Genomic DNA, 18,489 nt, shown 5'->3' with positions numbered 1-18,489 from the left:
CCCTAAAAAGTTTTCTTACTCCTCACATTAAATATTTAATTAAGGGTATTTTAGTTATACTAGGTATTTTTGTATAGAATTTAGCATTTTCTTAATGGGCGTGTTAAAAGTAAATTGGTCACTTATTGTGGAGTAATAATAACGTTCAGTGGAATTACCCTCTAAAGAAACAATAATAAAGCCGTTAATAAGATTATGATTAAGTATGGTGTAAGTGTGAGTGTTAAGCCACACCGTCATTCAGTTTCAGTAAATAAAAAAGGAAATGAGGAAGAAAACAATATTCAGTTCATTTTGGCAGCTTTTCTATCTTTTCTTTAAGCTTTGCATGGCCACTTGCTTTGTTCTTGTGCTTGATTGTTTCTCTTTGTAACAGTCCTCCTACATTTATTATAAACAAAAAGGCATATATAAACCACTCATTGAATATACTGTAAGATATGTGTGCACATCGGAAGGTGAGTTTTTTTGTGCATATTACTTTCCTCAAATATAAGTATCTGTCAATCAACACCTGGATGAGGAAAAATCACTTCATTCTTTTTGTTTTTGCTGAAATTTAAACTCGTCTCCATATAAAACACACTTAGTGGGCATTTGGACATAAGAATTGTAAAATTCCAACAAAAAAAAATTCAAAGCGAAAATAGTATTTGAAAATTAGAGTTGTGTTTGGATATAAATATAATTTTGGGTTGTTTTTGAAGTTTTGTGAGTGATCTGAGTGAAAAATTTTGAAAAATAGATTTTTGGAGTTTTCCAAAATTTAAAAAAAAAATTCCAAAATTCATCTTCAAGTGAAAATTAAAAATGTTATGGCCTAACATTGTTTTTGAAAAATATGAAGATTTTACGAAAAAAAGTAAAAAAAAAATTATGTCCAAACGGGCTTTTACATTCACTGAATCAAAGAATATACGGTAAGATATCCGTGTACATCGGGAGATAAATTTTCTTTTGGGTTGGGCAGAGAGTTTATTTGTTTACAAATAATCATTTCTTTGATGAACTTACAGATGACTCTATTGTCTCGTGCGACGTAAATAAATATATAATCACTCAGTGCTCTCTAATTAAATTTTTTGTTATAATAGCTGAGACGTACGTACGACTTTAGGTTTATAACGCCATTAGCTAATTTAATAGTACTGATTCAGAAATTTCAATTACTAGTATCTAATATTGTTACCACAGTATACGACGACAACAACAACATACCTATATAATCCCACAAGGGATCTAGGAAGAATAGAGTACATGCACACCTTATCCCTACCTTTAAGAAGGCAGATAGACTATTTCAGGTAGACTATTATCACATTATACGAGTTCCACTAAAACACTTTCGATTATTAATACATCATTTAGTTTATGACATAAGACCTCACATAATTCGTATCTATATAACTCTTGCAAAAATCTAATTAGTTATATGTGATAATATATTAGCAATACTAGAATAAAACCAATTATTACTTTGATATCGCGAGCTTTTCATAAAGATGCCCTGTATTATTATTTCCGCATACAATTACGTGCGTAACATAACTATCCATTGCTACATAAATAGTCTAAGAATCATGTTAACATCAAGCAAACAAATGAAAATCCCCTGTATTCTTCTCCAAACCAACTTTCTTAGACTAAAATTACAAAAGTAAAGCCATCTTTAACAGCTCAAAAATGACAGGAAAAATGGAAATAAGTACCTCCCCTCTTCAAGAAGCACACATCAAAATTTGATTATACATACAACAGGCTTTCTCAAGCAAGATAGATAGGTCATAGGAGAGCTCATAATCTACTTTATATCAATCTCTACTGCTGTCACTGTTAGCTCTCTGCTTTCTATTTGGAGATGTGTCTTCAGAAAACCTACAGCAGACCATAAGAACTCAGGACACAAATAGTGCGAGGGTCTGAAATCGTTCATCTTTCAAAAGAGATTAAAAGAAAAGGAAAGAAAAGAAGTTGAAACAAATGATATCTAGAGTTCAATTACGTGGCCTCTTAAAGTTATAGCCTAAGAGAAAGAATGCGACTACCATATTGATGAAGCTGAAAGTCGGAAAACAGAACTTCATGTTTTATGCACTTTCATATTAATGAAGCCGAAAGTTGGTAAACACAACTTCATGTTTTGTGCACATTCTGATAAAATGTGTGCAGAAATGAGATTGCTTAAAATAATTTACATATTATGCAGCCATGCTTTGGAAGCTAAAAACAAATTGGGAATGGAAAACAAGGATTGACCAGAACAACGATTTCAGAAATATCATGTGATGTGATTCAGACAATTAATTTACGGGGTAATGACTAATGACCAAATGAATTTTGGATAACTTACATCTCCATAATTCTCTTCCTCTTATCACTGCAAATGTAGGAGCTCAGTTGTTCAATCTCCATATTGGCAAAAGTCTTGTCTAGATCATAATTCAACAGATTACATGCACCTAAATTTGCTGAGGACTCGTCTGTACCAGGTATACAGGAGAGATCTTTAAGTTTTCCTTTAAGATTCTCCATCAAAATGAAACCTGCAGAATAGACATTATAAGATACTCTAATAATGAAGTGATCAAAACTTCACCCAAAAGATGTGTGATTCATGTCATTTACATAGATTCTTTCGGCAAGTTATAACTAGTAATAATTATACTGAAAAAGACTTTAGTAGGTTAAAATCATTGGCAGAAAGAACAGGCAACTGAAATAACAGGTGTGAGTTTTTTACAAAATATCGAGGGAATTAAAAGCTGATGCCATTAAGGCATATATGGTAAAGCTTTTTGAAGTTACAATAATGCTAGAAATGGATAAAAGTTCTTAGGTTAAATAGGTGACCAGAGAAGAAGGGACAGGATGATAAAACAAGGAAAGATATTCATGCAGGATAAATTACACAACACAAAAAGAAATAAGCTAAGAGGGAACCCCATTAGGGGTAGAAAACCCACAATAAGTTAATAATTCTTCAAAGGTTCAACTTTAAGGAAATGACAAAACTACATTGTTTTTTTTTTTTTTTTGACTGATGGTGGTGTCCCTATCAGTTTGGGCGCACCTCGATTAATTCAGTGGGTACCTGCTACATCCAACTTGCATAGGTATCAGGTAACTCTGCCACCAAAACTTAGGCAAATAGGAAGAAATCGCCTAGAATTTTTTGCCTATGTTGGTTTGGACAGCTGCAGTGATGCAGTGAGGACTTCTTCAGACTTCCACTTTCCCATAGCCAAGTTAGTTGAATGCAACTAAACCCATTGACCTCATATTACAAATCTTGTAAGCTATCATGCTTCAATAACGTACTAACAAATTGCATAATTGTCAAAGCAGATAAGGTAAAGCTGAGAAATCATTGCACGCATCAACAAAGAATCCTCCATCAAATCAAGGATGAGAGATCCAAAAGGAGGTTCCTCCACGATCCAAATAGAGCAATACTGTTGGAATGTGTTTTTGAGAAGAGTGGTAAAAGAGTCCTAGTTCCAAGTGTCTAACTTCTAGGTTCTCCTAATATTATGGTATAAATGACTTGGAAACAACAAAAGGTTATGAAAATTATGTTAATAGTATTACTATGTTCATACAACAACAACCACCCAGTAAAATTCCACAAGTGGGGTCTGGGGAGGGTAGTATGTACGCAGACCTTATCCCTACCTCGAAGGAGTAGAGAGGCTGTTTCCGAAAGACCCTCGGCTCAAGATAATAAGAAAAAACAAAAGGAGAGAATATTAGTTTCACCATAGAGATCATAGGAAAAATAGGAACATAAAATGCAGAAGAAAAATACAAGGCAGAAATGATGGCTAGTAAATAGGTCCTGCACCGAAAAGAGAAAATATTAAGACACGACAATGCCCCTATCTATTTTAGACAAAAACCTTACCAGACTAGGCTCACAACGGTACAAAGTAACGCAAGACTCAACTACCTCCTAGCCTACAACCGTAATACTCGACCTCCACAACTTCCTATCAAGTGTCATGTCCTCGGAAATATGAAGCCTCGCCATATCCTGCCTGATCACTTCTCCCCAATACTTCTTAGGCCGCCCTCTACCTCTTCTCGAACTCTCCACAACCAGCCGCTCGCACCTCCTTACTGGAGCATCTGGCCTTCTCCTCGGTACATGCCCGAACCATTTGAGCCTCGCTTCCCGCATCTTGTCATCAATGGGAGCCACGTGCACCTTCTCCCGAATATCATCATTTCTAATCTTGTCCATCTTAGTGTGCCCGCACATCCACCTCAACATCCTCATTTCTACTACTTTCATCTTTTGGATGTGTGAGTTCTTAACAGGCCAACACTCAGCCCCATACATCATGGCCGATCTAACCACCGCTTTATAGAACTTACCTTTGAGTATTACTATGTTCATAGATTCATTAAAATGCTAAGAATTTATCATTTCCTCTACAATTCCTACAAAACATTTACTCTCTCATGATGGTCTTTCCTGTAGACTTAACAGTTAAACAACTTCTATTCTAGTGCAACAGATAAGTATACCCAAAAAGGGGGGAAAAAAGAAACAGAAACATTACTATTTTTAGGAGCATCTGACCACACACACTCCCTTTCTCCAAAAGCAGCAGCTCTAAAAGATGAAACTGCCTTTAGGCAAAAGGGAACCAGAACCTAAATACCACTATACCAGTCGGAAGCTAGAATCTTCTTTCTTTATTCTACTGGCTTCTTAGCTTGCAATAGTACCGCAAAAGTTGGAAACTGCTTTCGTAGAAGAGCAACAAAACCGAAGATAAGCTATACCAACTGAGTGCCAAAACCTTATTTCTTTATTCTACAGGTTTCTTTCAGCAGCTCCTCATCAAATCTTTCCTTGAAAGTCCGCTCACTCGCAAAATTGATGTCGCACCAAAATTTAACTGAGAGTTACTCTTGACTATCTGTTACAGTAACATGTCTTATCTCTTAAATGTAAAAGCCCATGGAGAGCAGAGAACATTCATCTAATATTAGCATTCCCCTTCTTTTAATTCATGAGACTGCATACCAAACATTTCAATCTCAAGTTAAAAAGGAGGATCTGATTCTACTCACATCAGTATACCTATATGTTTTGCACTATTGTCAAAAGCGAAAAGCATAGAAAATAGCTCAAGGCCTGATGCGGCTTTAGATGAACAACACATTCAAATGGACATCAGTAACTAAAGGCGCAATGATAAACAATCTTCAAATGGAAAGCTAGAAAAAATAACTAAAAGCAAAAAACATTTATATGAGCAAAGCAATTGAAAATACTACAGCTAAGTAAGTAAAAGAACATGTAAATAAAGTGCGTAAAATTTGAAATTTTGAATTAGATGAAAAAATGCAGTTTTAAATTTCTCATTCAGGTTTACTGACTAGTTGTCTTATATTAAATTCTTTTCCTTAATAAGTAACAAATTCATTAATAATATTTCCTCCTTAATTTATAAATCTCTTTGTTGGTTATATTTATTATTTAGGACAGTTCTCTTAAAGATAGAGCGCATGGATGATGAGGCACATGCCTTAACACCTTGATACCTGCATTTGTACGCTACCGGAGCGAGACAAAGCGCCCCCCTTGAGCTTCACCTAGCTTTAGGGCTTAAGCGTGCCTCAAATGAACCATAATAATACTGATGTTTTCAGTCTATCAAGCTTTTAAAATCAGTCTATAACATTTCCCGTTTACACACAATAAAAGCCCTCATTTCCAATTTGATTTGTCACTTTCAATTTCTACAAAAACGTGGTTTTGCTTTCAAGTTCTTGTGATTTTTTGGCATCTTCCTCTTAAGAGGGTATAAAAAAAAAAAAAAATAAAGGGTCCTATGTCAGCACCTTCTTATGGTTCAAAGGGAAATAGTGTAGAAAGAAATTCTTTTTAATTTCATAAGTGCAAATGAGACAGATAGCTATTCTTTTTACAGTTGGATTTAAGCTGTAACCATTTGTTCATATGAAAGAAGTGTAATAGCATATTCCAGTGTTATCACATTAAACAAATAAACAGGTATTCTCAATTTCAAAACATGTGTTGCTTCACATCACTGTCAGACACCCAATTTTAGCTAGAATGAAATAATAACCATCTACTTATCTGTTACGAGAGAATTAAGGCACTCGTTGGCAGGAGTAGCAATCAGAGCTCAAAGGATCACACCTAGCCTTTGGGCAACTCCGAACCGAAAATATCTTTTAGAATTTCTATAAATTACTTTGTGAATCGGCGACTGAATGGATGCACTACCTCACACAGTCACACTTATTTAGTTACTCTTTGAGGCAGTCACTGGACTCCATATAAATCTGCATAAGAGACAGGCTCTTTCCATTAAACGAGATCCAGATTATCCAGCTCTTAGCAGACATTTTGGGGTGTAATATTGGGACTCTTCCTACCACCTATTTGGGGCTTCCTTTGGGGCATAACCATAAGTCAATTATGGAATGATTTTCTGGAAAAATGTGAAAGAAAGTTGTCAAATTGTAAAAGGCAGTATCGCTCCGTGGTGGTAGATTAATCCTCATAAACAGTGTTTTGGATTCACTTCCTAATTACAACATGTCACTTTTTCCTCTTCCTTCCTCAGTTGCAAAGAAGATTTACAAGATGCGACGAAATTTCCTATGGGAAGGAAACATAAACAATAAATCATCTACTTTTTGGTATACCTCTTGTATACGGGCTCTGTTATGCACAAACTCATTCAATGAAATTATTACTTTATCGACAAAAAAAAACAGAGACAATAAACCAGTCAATCTAGTCAATTAGGATTCAGTTTTGAAAGATAAAAAGGTGTGAGGCCTAGAGGTAGGGACTTGAAAAAGCGCAATGTTAGTCTACCAAATGGCTACGGAGGTTAACAAAGGAGGATGGTGGCATGTGCAATCACTGGATAACAAAGATGCCTAATTTTTGTATGGACATTCAGTTTGGAAAAATATCAGGACTCTTTGGGATGCTTTTGGCATGATTCTTTTTTGTTTTTTGATGGAAGTTTTTGGTATGATTCTTGGTTGGGTTACACACCTTCAAAACAAAGTTACCCTGTTCTATATACATTGGCAGCCCACCAGAAAGCCTCAGTTGCAGATTATCACTCAAACAATAGTTGGAATATCACTTTCAGAAGACTTTGCAGAAACTGGGAAGTAGAAAGAACATGTGCTCGACTACAACAACTAGGAACCTAACGTATATGCTTGTAAAATCAGGATACCATTTGTTGGAAGGGCAAGAAGAATGGTATGTTCACAGTCAGATCTTGTTACTCACTCTAGCAGAATTTACATACTACTACTCTCAAGTGGCCTTAGAAACAGATTTGCCAAAATAAAGCCCCTCACAAGGTACAGTCCTTCACTTGGATAGAAAAAAAAATGCATGCTTGACAAAATCAAATATACAAAAAAGAGGACTGAACATTTGTAGTAGATTGAGTAGGTATATTGACAAACCACCTTTTTATTTGCATTGCAAGGTTACTACACAATTGTGAGACATGTTTTTAAATTTTTTGGGTTTAAAGTGGGACTATGCCAAGAGACATACTGGAACTTTTACAAGGTTGGCAAAGCAGGTCTAAGGGATGTTCGCTCAAGCATCTGGGATGCAATTTCAATAATATTTGAAAACAAAAAGGGAAATATATCTAGTCTTAATTTCAATTTTCTTTTTCCTTTCTTTTTTGAGTAACATGGCTAATGTACATGAGGGTGACAAAGTAGAAGCCACAGTTGATTTTATTAGCTCTCTTCACAATCTGCGAGAGCAACTTTTGATGTACTCAATTGTCTAGAGCAGCATACTGTTGTTGCTGACTCATATATATACAACTTTACCTTACTTATAAAAGAAACGAATTTCTACAAAATTAAATAGAACTTCCCCTCGCCCATATGTCAGCTCACACTTGTTTTGACCATTCCAGATTCTTCATTTGTTCTGCTAAATATGTTAAAAGGTATTATGCAGATGCAAGACAAAAAAAACTATTGCTCTCTTCTCTAATTCCCGCTTCTTCTCTACTCTTCTTATTCTTCCTTCAGTTCTTTACTTACTTTAATTGTGCAAGTTTTTTGCGATCAAGCCAAGTGTTACAAGTTGGTATCAAAGGATTGATCCATTAACAACCCTCGCAGATAATCATAAACTCTAAGGGAATTAAAGATACCATGAATAAATTTGAAACCCCAAATTTAATCCTTTGCAACACAGAGCTCTAGGAGGTTTCAGATGATCATTTTGACCCAAAGTCAACTTGCTACTCTCATGCAAGAGAATAATGGCATTAATCTGAAGTTGGAAAGAATATCACTCATACCAGTTAATAAGGAGATGTTTCGAAAGATTATCACTCAACTGACCTCCAACAGAAACGCGGAATATCTTCATTAGTAAGGTCCTACCATTTGTGGCTCAAGGACAACTAGTGGGAGCAGATATTGGGTAATCCTCCAGCTCAGGTGTTGCAAAGGTAACTCCTCCTGTATACATCTCTTACTATGACAATTGAGAGTTATCTATCCCCTTGTCCCTCACTTTGAAACACCCAATCCACCTTTTATCTAATTTCACCCCCTCCTATATCAGCCCTACCAAGTCACGCCCCTTCCCCACAGAAGCTCCTAAAAGCAAAGCTTAACTTTGCTGAGTTTGATACCATCAATCCAAGGGCTAAATTAGAAGGTGCATAAAATATTTCGAAAGTTATCAAGTTCCCCAATAAATGAAATTGAATTTAACTATTAAGCATGTAATGCAAGCAGTTAATTAGTGATTTAATAGGTATCTAATGGATCACGGAGGATCGTAGGCCAGTGTTCTATGCACATTTACGTAGAAGGATTAGCAATATTATAGATAAGTTCAATAAACTTCAGAAATGTTGAGATGTAGATTGTTATCAGGATCAATAGCAGGAGTTGCAATTGTTATGATGATGATGATTTACCTCCATCTTGAACTCTACTTTGTCATTTGCTTTGTCAATCGGTAGAAACAAGAGCTTAAGTCTGTAGTGAGGATAGCCAATCCTACCAACTTCATGGATGCTTATGAAGTAGCCCAATGATATAACGAGTCCATTAAAGCTCTTCACAAATAAACCTCTTTCAAGCCATCTCCATTACGTCCTAAGCCGTATTAGAACCCTTTGAATATGTCATCTCACAATTGTTTTGATGAATAAAAAACTGAATTCCCTCCTCTCTAATTCCTTCTTCTTATCTACTCCTCATTCTTCTTTCCTCTCCTTCTGTTATTTACTTACTCTAGCTTTGCAAATTTTACATATCAAGCTCAAGGATAACATAAAAACCCCTTCTTTTTTTTTTTCTTTTTTTTTGAGAAAGAAGTTACCATCAATCTGAAAGAAAATACTAACAGATAAAGAATTCACAAATCTACAGCAAATACCAATTTATTCACTAATTTATAGATGGTGCAACCTATAAATAAAGTCAAATAAATATTTATAGATGGTGCAACCTATAAATAAAGTCAAATAAATGTTACATATTTCTGGAAAGGAAGAAGAAAGAACTCACTAAGGGCTCGGAGGGTCTTCAAATCAAACTTGTTTGCTAAAGACTCATGACCAATCTTTTTGGCACGTTGTTGTATCAACACTTTCAGACCTATCAATAAATCCTAAAAATTCAACCAAACCACACCTAAGACATTGGTCCTCGTTAAAAAAAAAAGGATAAAGGAAAGGAGAGAAACTTACAATCTCAGACTCTGTTAAGGAACAAAGCCATCTAACATCTTCAATCCTATCCCTCAGGTCTTTCATCTTTCTCTGGCAGCGCAGTTGACGGGCACCTGATGCGGAGAGGTAAAACCTTTTAGGGCTCGTTTAGTACAAAGGATAAGAGATAATTAATTCCGGAATTAAATTAGACATGAGTTTATACCACGTTTGGTTGGGCTAAAATCATAGTATAACTAATTCCGGGAAAGTAGTATTTTTTTATTCTATGGGAGAGTGGGATAATTAATTTTGGAATAATTAATTATGGGATAACTTATTCACAACCAAACGACCTGTTAGAGCATTATTTTGAGGGTGTAAGGGTTTTTAATTTATTTATATAGTTTCTATTTCATGGGTCTGCAAAGCCCACTTGTGTGGCAATTGGCTAAGGACAAAATTTGCTCCATTCAGGTGGGTGCATATATCAAAGCGACTAGTTTCCCTGATTAATGATAAATAGAAGTATGAACACATATCATAATGATAAATCCTTGACAAGGAACATATATTATGCAGGAAGTTTTTCTATTGGGCTTCGGGCTCGTGTATTTGAACAAACGAACTAATTTGAATTGTGACATCTTTTGCTATTGAATTGTGCTTGAGACTGTAAGGATGTGAAGTTTAATAGGAGAAACGGGGGTAAAAAATTGAACGGGAAGGAGAAATATGATTTTTTCTTTCACATGGACAACATGGTAGTAGAAAATGTCTAACTAGATATTTCTGTAATTTGAAGTTGTTATATTATAGTTAAAAGGGGAGCCTTGGCGTAACTAGTAAAATTATTGCCATGTGACCAGAAGGTTACGGGTTCGAGCTGTGGAAACAGCTGCTGCAGAAATGCAGGGTAAGGCTGCGTACAATAGACCCTTATGGTCTGGCCCTTCCACGGACTCCGTGCATAGCGGGAGCTTAGTGCGCCGGACTACCCTTTTTTATATTATAGTTAAAATTGTCGTCTCTTAGCTATTGACCATATGAAAAAATATGTATACTGTTTTTGAAAGTTGAAAAAATATGTATACTGTCAACTCTAAACATTAAATTAGGACTTCCCCTTCACATCTTGACAATTTAGAAACCAAATTTGCATAGTGTTTTTAGAGAGCCCTCAATCTTTCCAGCAGTAGAAGGGGTGGAAAGTTGCATAGAGTCAGGTAATTATTGGTTGGCACCAGAAAATAAGCTGAAGACCTAGGTAAGAAGAGCGAACGATGCTCCATCAGTTTCGCACCAATTTAGTTTTCCGTAATTCTTTTTTTTAGAGTTTAAAAAAAATAGCAAAACAATATATTGTTTTCAAAATTTAACCTGAAAAAGAAAAAATAGTTTACAGCACAACGCATGTACCATGTTGGCCAGTCTTGATATGGCAAAATCCTTGGTAAAATAGAATGAATGGGCAAAGCAGAGGGATTGGCAGGAAAGTTTGAGAGACTTTATTATTTGCCAATTAATCCTTGACGAGGCCGGCTTCAGGAAAAAGGAACTGACCCCCCCCCCCCCCCCCAGGCGTCCAAAAGATTTAGGCCCCAAGAATCTTGTTATACCATATGAAATAGTTCTGTAGTCCGCCTACAATTTTTCAAGCTTAGAAGTTTCTTTTATCTGATTATACATTGATTCAAATTTTAAACTATTTTGGAATTGAGTGTTGACAAATACTGAAGCAAAAACTTGAAATAAAAAAGCTCTTTCATGGATTGCCTGTGCCGATAAAAATTAAATATGTCAACTAAGATATGGGCCTGGTTAGTCAAAACTCAGCATACATATTAGGAAAACTTTATTATAAAATGATGAATAACTTTGTAGCTCAAGAAGCTAGAGAATAAGTTTCAAATTGAAATAAATATAATTATTATTAAATAACTTTAAAGCCTCTACTTAAGAGGTCAATCATCCTCTTTTCTAGTTACTAGGTGAAATTACGGCCAGAAAAATCTAGCAAGGAACCCCTAAATATTAGGTATAAACAGTAAGTATGGTTGAAATAACAGATACACGCAAAATAGTGCAAAGCTGGAATGGGCCTGAAATAATTTTTGAAGAAAAAAGCCAAACCAGGTCGCCGGCGTCCGGCGGTGGCAGAATCGCGGAGATTTTCTGGGAAAGAAAGCAAATATTATAGTAGTACAACCGAAGAAGAAACGTGTGAGAGTGATTTAGAGAAAGAAAAAAAGATGAAAATAGTAAGGGTTAAATTTTAGTCTTATGTATCTCTGAATAATCATAACAGGTCCTTAATGTTTGCAAATAGTGCACATCTTTTGTCCAAGTCAAAATTAAAAGTGAAAAAAAGAAGATTTAAAACCCAAAACTAACTCAAGAAGCTAAAAAGGGTCGGTTGGTTTTTTTTAAATATATATATACTAGTTCTCAACACGTGCGTTACACGTGTATATATCTAGTCATGTAATAAATAATTTGTAAAATAATATCAATGTTATTAAAATAAAATTTTAAATAAACAATTATATATGAAGAATGAAGTAGAAGTTTATTTGTATGTTCAATGTGGATCGTCATATATGGTGACTTATTTTGTCGAGGTAAAAATGCTTCGATATCGACTGAACCTACAAAAATAAAAACAAAAAATTAATAAAGTAAATGTGATAGTTTACTATTTTCATTTCATGAAGCAAAAACATTGTATGAAGTGTATTTTACCTAATACTTTCTGATAGACTGATATTCTTGGTGTACGTTTCTTTCATTCGTTTCGGTTGCTCGATCATGATCAAGACTTTAGTTGTCGATATTAATATTCCTTTTGCAAGTGCAACATAATTTTTTTTTTTCATTTTAAAGTTGGCCAAGTTAGAAAATATATTTGTAACGACCGGACCGGTCGTTTTGAGCTCTAGCGCGTCGTTCAGCAGTTTGAGGCCATGAGCACCTTCACTTCAGGTATTATGACTTATGCACATGGTCGGAATTGAATTTCGGTAAGTTTGGAGTTTAATTGGAAAGAGAATTCTCATTTCGGAAGCTTTAAGTTAGAAGAATTGACTAAGATTGAATTTTTGAGTAAACGACCTCAGAATCGGGATTTGAAGGTTCCAACAGGTTCATGTGATGATTTCGGACTTGGGCACATGTCCGGATCGGGTTTTGGAAGACCCGAGAATGTTTTGGCACCTATTGTGGAAGTTAGCATTTTGGAAGAATTTTCATAGGTTTGGGTTGAAGTGCATCTCAGTGTTATCAATGTTCATTTGGGATTCCGAGTTTGGGAATAGCTCTATATAGTGATTCTGGTGTTGGGAGCGCGATCGAAAGTGAATTCAAAGGTCCGTGGGTCATTTTGGAGTCGTTTGGCTAAAGATAGAAATTTGAAGGTTTTTGAGAAGTTTGACCGGAAGTGGACTTTTTGATATCGGGGTCGGAATCCGATTCCGAAAGTTAAAGTAGGTCCATAATGTCAAATGTGACCTGTGTGCAAAATTGGAAGTCAATCGGATGTGATTTGATATGTTTCGGCACCAAATGTAGGAGTTTGAAATTCCAAAGTTCATTAAGCTTGGATTGGAGGTCGATTCATGATTTTAGCGTTGTTTGATATGATTTGAGGCCTCGAGCAAGTCCGTAATGTATTTGGGACTGGTTGGTATGATTGGTTAGGGTATTGGGGGCCTCGGGTGGATTCCGGGTGGTTAACAGATCGAATTGGAACTTGGAGGAAGAGCTGAAGTTGTTGGTTGCTAGTGTAACCGCACCTGCGGCCCAAGTCTCGCAGGTGCGGAGCCGCAGAAGCGGCTAAAGGGGCGCAGATGCGGTGATAAAGGTTGAAGGCCAGGACCGCAGATGCGGTCAGGTCACCGCATGAGCGGGACCGCACCTGCGGAAGAAGGAGCGTAGAAGCGGAAATGGGCTGGGAGCCCCGGACCGCAGAAACGACATTTGGTCCGCACCTGCGGGACCGCAAAAGCGGTCAAGAGACTGCAGGTGCGAAAGGACTGGAGTAAGTGAACTCCTTTTAAAAATCTAGTTTGGTTCATTTCCACCCATTTTCACTTCGAGTTGGACGATTTTGGAGCTTTTGGAAGAGAGATTTTCTTCATCTATGTCAAGGTAAGTTGTTCCCACTCGTTAGAAGTTAAATACATGATTTTATTTCGGATTTAAGCATGTAAATTGGTAGAAATTTGGGGGTTTAAGGAAAACCTAGAAAATTGATATTCTTGGTTTTTGACCACGATTTTGGGTATGAAATTGAGAGTAGATTATATATTTGAGTTCGTGAGGTTGTGGGTAAACTTTATCTTGGAGAAATTTCGGAATCCGAGCACGTGGGCCCGAGGGCAATTTTGTTAACTTTTCGATCGGGGTTAGAAATTGTTATAAATTGGATTGTAATGGGTAGTTGAACATATACTAATAGATTTGCATAATCATTGGCTAGTTTTGGAGCATTTAGCATCGATTCGAGTCTTCGGAAGGGCGTGGAATGCCGGTTATGGGTCTTCGGAGCGAGGTGAGTCTCCTTTCTAACATTGTAAGAGGGAATTGTCCCCATAGGTGAAATAATTGGTTATGTGCTCCTATTTGTGGGGGCTGTGTATGCACGAGGTGACGAGAGTCCGTGCGTAGCTACTATCATGTTTAAGTTCGGGTAGTCTAGGACCCAAAAACATGTTATACTTGGAATAAATTATAATCTTATTGATAGTTGAATTGCTTAAATCCTATCGAATTGGTAAATAAATTTCTATGAGGATTAAACTTCATTTTTCTTAAATCATTAAAAGAGAATTGGCTTTTATTTGGATAAACATTCCCCGATAAATTCTTAATTGGCTGTTTGAATGCATGTATCTATGTGTGCCCGCGTCGCATGTATGATTCGCGAGCGGAGTATTTGTTTATTTATGTTGACCGCGTCGCATGTATGATTCGCGAGCGGGGTAATAGATGCATCTATGGTTCACGTCGTTTGACCCTCGGCAGTGCATATTTTACATTTATGTTGGATCGGGTCGTACGACCTCGGCATGATATGCGCATGCTTGTATTGTTACCTAAGATTTATAAATGTTGATATTTGCCTTTCCTGGCCGGAGATAAATTGATAAAGATGATGAAAAGTAAATCTTTGGAAATCCATTATTATTTGGGAAGTTGTCTACCTACTACCTGGCTTTATGAGTTTATAATTGCTTTATAGAATCCATGATCTCCTCCTATTTTTATAAATATTATTATTGGACCACTAGTAAGTGTCGAAGTCGACCTCTCGTCTCTACTTCTTCGAGATTAGACGGGATACTCATTGGGTACACGTTGTTTTTGTACTCATACTACACTTGCTGTGCATTTTTGTTGCACAGGTTCATGTGTGGATAGTGGCATAGTGGCATTATTGGTACAGAGACTTAGGTGAGTTGCATTATCGAGACGCCCCGCATTCAGCAGAGTCTCCTTCAGAGTATTGTATTGTATTTTCATTTCTGTTCACTTGTATTCCGGACAGTCACTGTATTTTGTTTCATTCACTAGTAAATGCTCATGCACTTGTGACATCGGGTTCTGGGATGATCACGGGAATTTCCAGTAGTTAAATTTTGTAAATACATCCTAATTTATTCAGTGGAGTTTAGTATTCATTGTTTATTTGTTTAAAGGAAATGATTTCAAAATAAATAAAAATGAAAAATTGCTAGTAAATTATTGTTGGCTTGCCTGATAGTGGTGTCCGGCGCCATCACGACCCTTAGTGGATTTTGGGTCGTGACAACATAGTATCAGAGCACTAGTTTCCCTTAGGTCTCATGAGTCATGAGCGAGTCTAGTAGAGTCTTGCGGATCGGTACGGAGACGTCTGTACTTATCTTCGAGAGGCTACAGGACTGTTAGGAGCATTTCCCTTCTTGATTCCTCATCATGCGGTTTGATTCCTTGAGGCTTATGCCCTTGTTTCCTTCCTACTCAATCTTATGCGACGCAAACCGCTTGTTATAAATCGAGAATTGAAGAATTGTAATGGTACTACAGATGTGGTGCGGGACGTTCCTCCCGGTGTAGTTGGTTGGGCTATTGTCATCGCCTTGCGAAAGGATTTTTCTATCTTTTCGGCTCGGTAGTTGTGCTTCTAAGAGCTTGGAGGCTATGCATATATTACTATGATGCTCACGATTGGTTATCGCACAGTATTGACTTGATGGTAGGATACTTGCTTGTGTGTTTGGGCGGTGAACGATTTGAAAGGAAGTCTACTCGGTGCACGATTCAGAGATCTGATATTTTATTTCCGGCGGAGGAAAAACAATTGGCCTAGGGATGTCCAGATTTGGAGTGATGGAGTAACAAGACTTGGTGATTTCAAGTGTGATGGGATTTTCATCTGCGACGTGGTGTCGTCGTCCTCGATTGTATGTGTTAAGTTCGCAGGTGTTATGGTCTTCTGCAATTTGCCTTTGGGGTAAGATATTGTGAAATAATATTGGAGAAACAACTATTAGATATCGCGGGGTGCAGTGGTTCAGGATTGAATCGGTGTTTCTAATGTTGACGGCTCGAGAAAGATGATCTTCGAAACGGTTAAAGTTAGTAGCGATTTGTGGGTTCAAGTGCTACGAAGATAGATTTTATTTAAGGAAACAACTGAGCAGCAAGGTATGAGGAAGTACATGTGGGGTATGTCAGGCGGTGGTTAAAATTTCTAGAAGGCCAAGTATAAGAAGCAAAGGTCGAGTAGTCGATTAAAGGGGTGAGTTCTGCCAAAGTGGGAGAGTGACGGAGTTGCATATGGGCTTTGTGGTAGGATGAATACACACCTTAAGGAGAGTTTGAAATGATTGGGAATTTTAGTGATTGGTGATTGGGGGCTACGGATTAATTTGAAGTATGTGCTACTATGCGGCAGGAGATTTGATATAACGGAAATGAGCTTCTTGAAATGAAGAAGGATACAACATAACTTTGGATTGGAAGGATGTTGCCGCACATTTAATTGATGTCCACGAGGGGGTGGATGGACTTGTGCATCTAGAGAGTGAGCTCAAACTCAGGATAGGTTATTGATGTCGTAGTGATTGTACCCCGTGCAGCAGTGTTGGAAGATGTCGGCACGTAATTTCCACAGGTGGGTTATCTCCAGTGAGCAGATCGGCGGTCCCATGGTTGGCGAAGCTTCTGCGAAAAATTCTATTGGTTATACAGCAAAGAGAACGGTCATGCGAATGTGGTTGATGATTCAGAGTATAAAACGGGGTTTTACTGAAAGATTCCGAAAATTTTGGCGGTTGATTGCGCAAGGTTATGTCAATAAGAGATAAAGAATCCTGGTGAATTCCAGAGTGGTGTAATAATGGCTTCAAGCTAAGTGGGAGAGTCTCACCGCCTATGATTGGGTTGCATGGTTAACTACTTGCGGGGTTTCTGGTTATTAGCATATTGATGGGTTATTTCAGCTACGGGAAAATAACATAAGTGGTAATTCGAGCAAAGGGATTGTTAATTGTGTGCTATGGTTGACCTTGTCGGCTCATGTTCAGACTTGGGAAAGGATTCAGGATTTGTGCCTTGTATAAATGCGGGTTTCAAGGGAAGTGATTCTGTCGGGTGCTTCATCGAGAGGGTATTCATGTGCTAGAAGATTCATGGAGTTGATTATATTCGGGGCCAAGTCAGAGCGGGTGGCTCTCAACAACGGTCCTAGTGGATGCAAAGGTTAAAGTGTGGTGCCTGATAATTCCGAGCCTATAGGTACGGTTAATAATCAAGCTTTTGTAGCAGCTTATGAGAAGAGGCCCAGAATGTCCTATGATGTTTTGACTTGTAGTGTCGCATTTGGGAGGAAAATGAGAAGAGATTTCGGATTCGTAGAGGGATTTTCAGAAGGAACATACCAGTTGAGGATGCGAATATGTATATGCGCACAAGAGAGGTATGAAATGGTTCGTGGGATTTGAGACGGCATGGTCTCGTGATTCAAGGTCACTTGGGATGAGTGCGGATGGAGTGTGTTATGTGTTGAATGGAATAATTATTATTTCTAAGGCAATCAAGGATAAATTAGAAGAAAATAGATTGGTTAGCCATAGTTGAATTGGCATATTGGTGGTAGTGATCAGTTCCTTTAGCGTGATCAAGTTATGCAAGTGATTTGTAACGGTACGTGTGAGGCTTGTCGGCCGCCGTAATTGATGTTGTTCAGAAGTATTCTACTATTATGGCCTGTTATGTGTAGGTAGATCCCAGAAGGGCTATGGTGGCTTAGACTACTACTTAGAGATTTGCATATTTTACGGTTATGAGAATTCACCTATGTGTTGCTATGATTCTCCTGAAGTGAGTTAAGTGAAAAGTTTTTATATGATGAAGTGTTAATCTATTAGTGGTTCCTGAATTATGATGAAAATCGTGTTCTATCGTATATTAGCATGTTGGGTGCAGTGAGTGGTGTGGAATTTGAAGTGAGGATCAAGGTTGCGATCCGGTATTGACAAGGATGTCATGAGCTCGGATGAGCAGGAAAGGAGTTTGGATGTTTAAAGTGAGTTGGTATTGTCCTCAGCGTCACCTGAGATCGGTGTTTTGTGAAAAAGGCTTTGCATCCTGGTTAAGGATTCTTGATCGCTTTTCAGCATTAGTGCGGCCAGTGGTTTGGATGTACAGACCTGTTATCTATTACGGAAGGTTGTGGGAGCATGCCCTACTGTCACGACCCCGGTTCGCCCTCCGTGAACCATCGTGACGGCACCTA

At 37.4% G+C, this 18,489-nt stretch overlaps 1 protein-coding gene across 1 annotated transcript; it reads right to left on the bottom strand.

The window, feature by feature from the left end:
* Positions 1 to 1,491: 1,491 nt before the first annotated feature.
* On the bottom strand, positions 1,492 to 11,208 carry LOC104231023 (uncharacterized). The gene is made up of 6 exons (XM_009783944.2): positions 11,130 to 11,208; positions 9,750 to 9,844; positions 9,568 to 9,670; positions 3,673 to 3,711; positions 2,351 to 2,543; positions 1,492 to 1,875 (listed from the first exon to the last, which is right to left on the bottom strand). Exons 2-6 carry the CDS (start codon positions 9,813 to 9,815, stop codon positions 1,812 to 1,814), a joined length of 465 nt encoding a protein of 154 aa, XP_009782246.1. The 5' UTR covers positions 9,816 to 9,844; positions 11,130 to 11,208; the 3' UTR covers positions 1,492 to 1,811.
* Positions 11,209 to 18,489: the final 7,281 nt, after the last annotated feature.

This window comes from Nicotiana sylvestris, chromosome 7 (assembly GCF_000393655.2).
Source record: "Nicotiana sylvestris chromosome 7, ASM39365v2, whole genome shotgun sequence".
In the NCBI taxonomy this organism is placed as follows: domain Eukaryota; kingdom Viridiplantae; phylum Streptophyta; class Magnoliopsida; order Solanales; family Solanaceae; genus Nicotiana; species Nicotiana sylvestris.
Note: the sequence above shows the minus strand (reverse complement) of the source record. Positions and strands in the feature narration are given on the sequence as shown.

Coding starts and splice junctions, on each gene's coding strand:
- LOC104231023 (XM_009783944.2), bottom strand. CDS start 9,815: ATGAAAGACCTGAGGGATAGGATTGAAGATGTTAGATGGCTTTGTTCC. Junction 2,544..3,672: donor AGCCTCTCTACTCCTTCGAG/GTAGGGATAAGG, acceptor TCTATTCTGCAG/GTTTCATTTTGATGGAGAAT. Junction 1,876..2,350: donor AGGAAGAGAATTATGGAGAT/GTAAGTTATCCA, acceptor GGTCTGCTGTAG/GTTTTCTGAAGACACATCTC.